At 48.4% G+C, this 6,910-nt stretch overlaps 1 protein-coding gene across 1 annotated transcript in view; it reads right to left on the reverse strand.

The window, feature by feature from the left end:
• Positions 1-6,785: 6,785 nt before the first annotated feature.
• The window catches only part of MFSD2B (MFSD2 lysolipid transporter B, sphingolipid), an 11,763-nt gene continuing 11,638 nt past the window's right edge, over positions 6,786-6,910 (reverse strand). Inside the window, 1 exon segment of the mRNA XM_077774017.1 lies at positions 6,786-6,832. Within this exon segment, the coding sequence (XP_077630143.1) occupies positions 6,808-6,832 (25 nt within the window). The 3' untranslated portion in view covers positions 6,786-6,807.

Consider the following 6,910-nt stretch of genomic DNA (forward strand, 5'->3'; position numbering starts at 1 on the left):
GTAAGAACCAGAACATTACTAGAAACCATTCTGGATCCTTCTCCATAAAGGTGGAGCTATGGACAATCTCTTGATTGTCATAATTACCATTTCCTCATTCCTTGTCTTTTTCACCATAACCACACATACACCTTGCCCTAAATAATATAGCTATTATTTCCCCTTGTTTTGGAGCTTTATACAATGGTATTATATTGTATATAGTCTTCTGCAACTTTCACATTTCTTTAATCAACATCCTGTTGGGCACTTGAGGGGAATCTTCTGTCGCTCTCCTAAGTTTATGTGTAGCTCACTCCTCTCCAATATTCTGCCCTGCAAACTCTTGGCCTCCCCAAACTCACCTTCTCAGCTCAGAGTCCTCTGGGCTCCAAATGGCACTCTCCACGGTCATCCGGGAACCCTCAAGGCAGTAAACAGGCAATCCTAAGATTCACCTCATTTGTTTCCCATCTCTGAGATTCTTCCTTCATTGCCTCATGCCCAGGGTCTTGAGAACTATTTCATATATGCTGTCCAGTTTTCTTTCAATCGCTTCAGCTGAGAGGCTAGATCTGGTCTTTACTACTCCATCCAGGCCAAGAGCAGAAGTCTTCCCACATCTTGCTCATTTATTTCTAGGTATTTTGTATATTTTTTGTTGCTACTGTTTAAAAATTATGTCTTATAACTATTGCTGGCATATAAAAAAGTAATTTTGTTATTTTATGTCCAGCTACCTTGCTGTACTCTAATTCGAATAATGTATCTGTAGGTCCTTTTGGGGTTTCTAAGTAGGTAATCATATCATCTACAAATGATGACAATTTCGTTCCTTTGTTTCTAATTATTATACTGTTATCTTAAGATTACTGCACTAGCTAGATCCCCTGATGAAGTGTTGAACAGAAGCAGTGATGGTGAGTAATCCTTCCCTTATTCCTGATTTTAAAGGGACTATTTCACCATTAACATTTTACCATTAGGTGACATATTTTACCATTTAGAATGTTTACTGTAGGGTTTTGGTAGATAGCCTTACTCAAGTTTAAAACTCTCTACTTGCAGTGCCTGGGTGGCTCAGTAGGTTAAGCATCTGACTCTTGATTTCAGCTCAGGTCATGATCTCACAGTTTGTGAGTTCAAGCCCTGGCTGCGTAGACTGTGCTGACAGTGTGGACCCTGCTTGCGATTCTCTCTCTCCCTTTCTCTGCACCCCCTTCCCCCGCCTGCATGTGCGTGGGCTCTCTGTCACTCAAAATAAGTAAATAAACTTACTTTTTTTTTCCTTTTCCTCTTGGTTTGCTTAGTACTTTTATCAAGAATGAGTACTAGTGGGGCGCCTGGGTGGCTTAGTCGGTTAAGCGTCCGACTTTCGCTTAGGTCATGATCTCACAGTTCGTGGGTTCGAGCCCCGCGTCGGGCTCTGTGCTGACTGCCAGCTCAGAGCCTGGAGCCTGTTTCAGTCTGTGACTCCCTCTCTCTCTGACCCTCCCCTGCTCACGCTCTCTCTCTCTCTCTCCTAGAAATAAATAAAAAAAAAAAGAATGAGTACTAGCTTTTTATCAAATGATTCTGTTTCTATTGAGATCACAATTTATTTCCTCCTTTAATCTGTTAATTGTGGTAAGTTTCACTTGACAGATTTTTCTCCCACCTCCCCCCCCCCTTTTAAATGTTCATTCTTGAGAGACAGAGAGAGAGAGAGGGAGACACAGAATCTGAAGGCTCCACGCTGACAGCACAGAGCCCGATGCAGGGCTCCAACCCACAAACTAAGAGACCATGACCGGAGCTGAAGTCAGACACTTAACTGACTGAGCCACCCAAGCACCCCTCAGTTTACTAGTATTTTGTTTCAGATTCTTGCTTTATGCCCTGTGCTCTTTTAATCTTCTAAGATTAGCCTGTAAACCTCCTTTCATTTTTATTTTGCGTGTCTGGTTTTGGTATCAAACTTATTCTGGCCTGATGTAATGAGTTGTAGACTTTGCCCTTTTTCTATTCCCTGGAAAAGTTTTCATAAGCTATGAAATGATCCTTGATAAAAAATTGAGATAGCACTTGGTAAAATCATGTGGATCTCGTGAAGGTTTGTGTGTGTGTGTGTGGGGGGGGGCGGGGATGCTTTATAACATGTATTTCATTCCTTGAATATTTATGAGATCATTTAGGATTTCCGTTGTTTACACTCACACACATACATTCAGTTCTCTTATAATGCTTGTTTTGAAAACACAGGTTTGTTCCAGCACAATTGTTATCTTAAGGAACAATTTGAGCATAACCTGAATTCCCTTACATATGCACCAGGTTTGTCCTTAAGAAACACTAGGTGAACACAGAGAGCTCCCCAGCCGGATGAAGAAGATATGTAAACGTACACACATACCCACCTCAGACATCTCACAAGCGGCTGTGTCAGTTCACCATGTGTGTTTTGAGCCAAACCCATCCATTTCTGGGGCTACAACTTCCTGTCCAACTTCAAATACCTTCTACCATTTGATAATAACCTACAAGCTGCAACCCTTTCCTCCCATTGCCTCACCTACACTTCGCGTGCCCAGGAAGGGCACAGTAGTGTGAATGGGGAAGAAAGAAAACTATGAAGACACCAAGTTTGGGGTTTTGATGACCTGATGGATGCTGACATAATTTACCAAAATGCAGGAGGCGGAACAAGTGTGGGGAGATGATGAGTTCCACCTCAGAGGATGTTTTAACTCCCTGAAGAGCACTCAGATGGGCTTCTGAAGTCAGCAGAGCTCAGGGGTAGAAACAGTGGTGTAAAGGTGATGGTGATTGAGTGGCGCCTGGGTGGCTCAGTCAGCTAAACGTCCGACTCTTGATTTCAGCTCAGGTCATGATCTTACGGTTGCAAGATCAAGCCCCACATAAGGCTCAGCACTGGGCATGGAGCCTGCTTAAGATTCTCTCTCTTGCTCTGCTGGCTGTACCCTCCCATGCTTGTGTGCGTGAGTGTGCTCTCTCTCTCTTGCTCTCTCTCTCTCTCTGAAATAATAAATAAAAATAAAGGTGGCAGTGAATGAGATCACACAGCCCTGTGAAGCCTGGGACACCTACAGAGCATCAAAGGAAAAAGAAGCAAAAGAAAAGACAAAAAATGAATGGCCAGAGATGGTGGAGGATAACAGGGAAGGTACATCATGTAAGCCAAGGGAGGATGGAGGTTTGAAAACGAGTGGCCAGCATTTAATGGCTGCCAGTCATTGAAGGTTTCCCTGGTCAGATATTATCTCACACTTAATCCTCATGGCCATCCCGAGGTGTAGGTGATAGCGAACACATTCCTTTCAAAAAGGAAACAGGCTCAGGTTTGTTACACAAGTCACACATGCGAACAATACAAACTCCCATTTCCTTTTCTCTGATGCTAGAGTTGACCCCGCCGAGCTGCATGGTCTCGGTAGGAAGGCAGGGCCAGGTTTAAGGAGGTGAGGGAATGGCAGGTGAGGACAGGGAGACGACACTATGGTGGCCGGGGGCGGGTGGGGGAGAAGAGCGAAGCAGATTGTCTGCACAGGCAGAAGCTAAGGGAACAAGGAAAGGTGATTTTTGTCTGTTTCAGGATGAGGCCGATAGGAACATTCACTTGTTCATCCAGCAGACGTTTACACATACTGAACATTTACTTCCAGGCACTGAGGATCTAGCAGGAGGAGCCGAGGTCCCTGTGCCCGTGAAGTTTACATTTTAGTGGGGGTGGCCCGCAATAAATAAGCACTTGATAAATACATAACTGTACATGGAGGTAGGTTCTACTAAGCACAGGTAAAGCTTGGAGAGTGCTGGGGTGGAGGAACGGTCACTGGGGGAGAGCAGGGGCCCAGGAGAGCTCTCTCCTTCCAAGAAGTGACATCTGAGCAGCCCCCCTGGGCGGGGGGGGGGGGGTCTTGAGCAAGTGAAAGGTGTGATCTCTTGGATTTAAGTGGGTTTGGAAAAGGTAGCAGAGAGGGAAGGGGTGAGGGGATGCCTGTTCTTCATCAGCAACAGGCCCTGGGCTGGGCCTTGGTGGTGAGGAGATGTCCTCTTCCTCTGAACCCAGAGGACTGGCTCTGAGGGTGGGTGTCAGGAGAGGGACGCGAGGGGAGGCCCTGTGGGCAAATGTGAGTCAAAGGAGGCAGAGTAGGAATAGCGGATGGAATCAGGAATGGTAGTTCCCAGTGAGTGCGGATGATACCACTTAGGGTCGGAGGTGGGGATGCCGGCATGTGGTTTCAGGGGAGGAGCTGTCCTCATAGTACCAAAGTCTGGGCATCAGCCATTCCTCCAACAAAGGTTTCCAGCACTGGCTGTCTCCACAAAGCCTAGAGTCAGACCCACTTAAGTAAAATTAAAAAAAAATTTTTTTAATGTTTTTATTTCTGAGAGAGAGAGAGGGAGAGAGAGAGAGAGACAGCATGAGCAGGGAAGGGTCAGAGAGAGAGGGGAGACACAGAATCCAAAACAGGCTCCAGGCTCTGAGCTGTCAGCACAGAGCCCGACGCGGGGCTTGAACTCACGAATCACGAGATCATGACCCGAGCTGAAGTTGGATGCCCAACCAACTAAGCCACCCAGGCGCCCCAGACCCACTTAGGTTCAAGGCCGTTTTTGCTACCAACTGAGCTTGGGCAAGTTACTTAACCTCCCTCAGCCTGTTTCCTCATCTGAAAACGAGAACAGTACCCACTTCATAGTGCTGCTGTGAGGGAGAAACGGAATAACACATTTGGGGCAGCCAGTCACCTCCTGCCTCAGATCTAACCCAAGAGGGGGCCCCCGCAGCTGTATGTGGACAGTACACGTCTCCTTGACACCACGCTCCTGGGAAACAAGTAACAGAATTCGGCACAAGCTTCTGATCCAACCTGCACTGCCCACCTTTCCAAAGCACAGCATGATAATATGGTAGAAACTTCACCCTGCCTTCTGTCTTAGCAGGTACTGCTCCCCACAGCCAGTGATTTCCCACTGTTGAGAAACTGGTGTGTGTGTGTGTGTGTGTGTGTGTCCATGCGCAGCTGGGGGTGAGCAGAGCTTCCTGGCAGCCCCTTCATTAGTCAGATGGACAATGAAGAGAGGCTGAACCTGAACCTGGCTCTTTCCCCGATGCCCCGTGACCTCAAAGGATCACATATCCCTGTCAGTGTCACAAGCAAGGGCAGAGAGTGCAGGCATCATATCGTCCAGGTCACACTGTGTACTCTCGCTCTGAGGTCAGGTTCCTTCTAGGGCTACAGCGTTTGTGGAGGAAGCAAGGCATTTCATGCTTTGAGGGCATACCATCCCTGAGTGTGAGTCGGGGCTCCGGCAGTGTTAGGGGGGGATCTGGAAACTAAGAGGCAGCCAGAGCTCTAACGGGGAAGTGCAAGGGGGCCTACCCCTGGGCGGTGGGCTCGGGAAAGCTGATCCCATGGAGGGGACAGAGCAGGGGGCTGGCAAGAAATGCAGGGGGCAAGTCTGTACCTCCCGGTCATCTCTGTATGTGTCTGGGCTTTCTGGGAGTGGCTGGGTCATCAGAGCCCCCACGGGTTCCCTGTCACTTCTGTAGGCCCCAACCCAGGCAAGCCACTGTGGCCTGCTGCCCTGGCTACTCTAGAGTCTCAACTTTTTTAAAAAAATTTTTTTAAATGTTTTTATTTTATTTTTGGGAGAGAGACAGACTGTGAGCAAAGGAGGGGCAGAGAAAGAGGGAGACAAAATCCAAAGCAGGCTCCAAGCTCCAAGCGGTCAGCGCAGAGCCCAACGCGGGGCTTGAACTCAAGGACCACAAGATCATGACCTAAGCTGAAGTCAGATGCCCTGCCGACTGAGCCACCCAGGCGCCCCTAGAGTCTCAACTTCTGATCTCTTCCAAAGCAAAGAAGGAACCCACCTCCCATGTGGCAGCTCTGGCCTGAGGAAATGCCGAATCAGGGATACACATGGCCAAGAGCAGTGATGTCAGGCAACCTTCCCCATCCCTCCTTGGGCAGTGGTTTCCCAGGAGGTGGGATGAGAGGGCTGGCCACAGTCATATTTTACAGAATCAGTAGAAGATAAACCCTTTAATTTTTTTTCTTTGAAAAAATAAACCTCAGCGGATCTTTCTTCCCCAAAGATATGGCCTTTAGAAAACGGTGGTCCCTGTGCTTTTTTTTATAAGATACAATTTCAAAAACATATTTCCACAAAAAGAACTTTTGTTCATAAAAATGATTGATCTTTATGGCCCCACATCAGCCTGTGTCCGATCCTAACAACAGTGCTATGTGAACAAAAGGGGAGGCTTGAGCAGCGCCTCTCGCGCCTCGCTCAGTCTCCTCAGCCCACGGCTGTCCCCACGCGCTCCCTCCGGGCCTGCTGGCCTCAGTGCATCTGTCTGTGTTCCCCTTAATGACATCCCCAGCATGTCCATCTGTCCCCACTCTGCCCATTCGTGTGGTGTCTGTCAGCCTCTCTCTCGGAAGACTGCTGGAGTGTCAGGAGGAACACTGTGTGTCCGTGTGTCTGTCCTGCTGAGTGAGCAGCTTGTGGGGCTTCCTTTTTCCAGGAATAGCTGCTATTGGGATGCTTTCCAGGTCAAGGTTACCTGGAGCTGGGTGGTCAGGGGCACAGGCCCATCTGACATGGTCTGTAGTCAACAGGCAAGAAATGACGGGTGAGGGTCCCGGAGACCAGGCCAGTCCCTTCAGGAGATGTCACTGAAGATTCCATATCCCAGGGGAAAAGACAGGTCGCATGTAACCTTCGAAGTAGGCATGTTAGGGGCTGCGAAGAAAGAGGGACGTCGAGTCCAGAGGAGGCTGGCTCCTGCTGTCGCAGCCCACACCAGGTGAGACTTCAGGCGAGGGTGCAGCTGGTCCGCCTGTGAACAGGAAAGGAACCAAAGAGAAAGATGAAGGTGGAAGGGGACTCTGTCTGGCCGTAGACCCCTCAGCCCGAT

Source organism: Crocuta crocuta, unplaced genomic scaffold (assembly GCF_008692635.1).
Source record: "Crocuta crocuta isolate KB4526 unplaced genomic scaffold, BGI_CrCroc_1.0 scaffold246, whole genome shotgun sequence".
Lineage (NCBI taxonomy): Eukaryota > Metazoa > Chordata > Mammalia > Carnivora > Hyaenidae > Crocuta > Crocuta crocuta.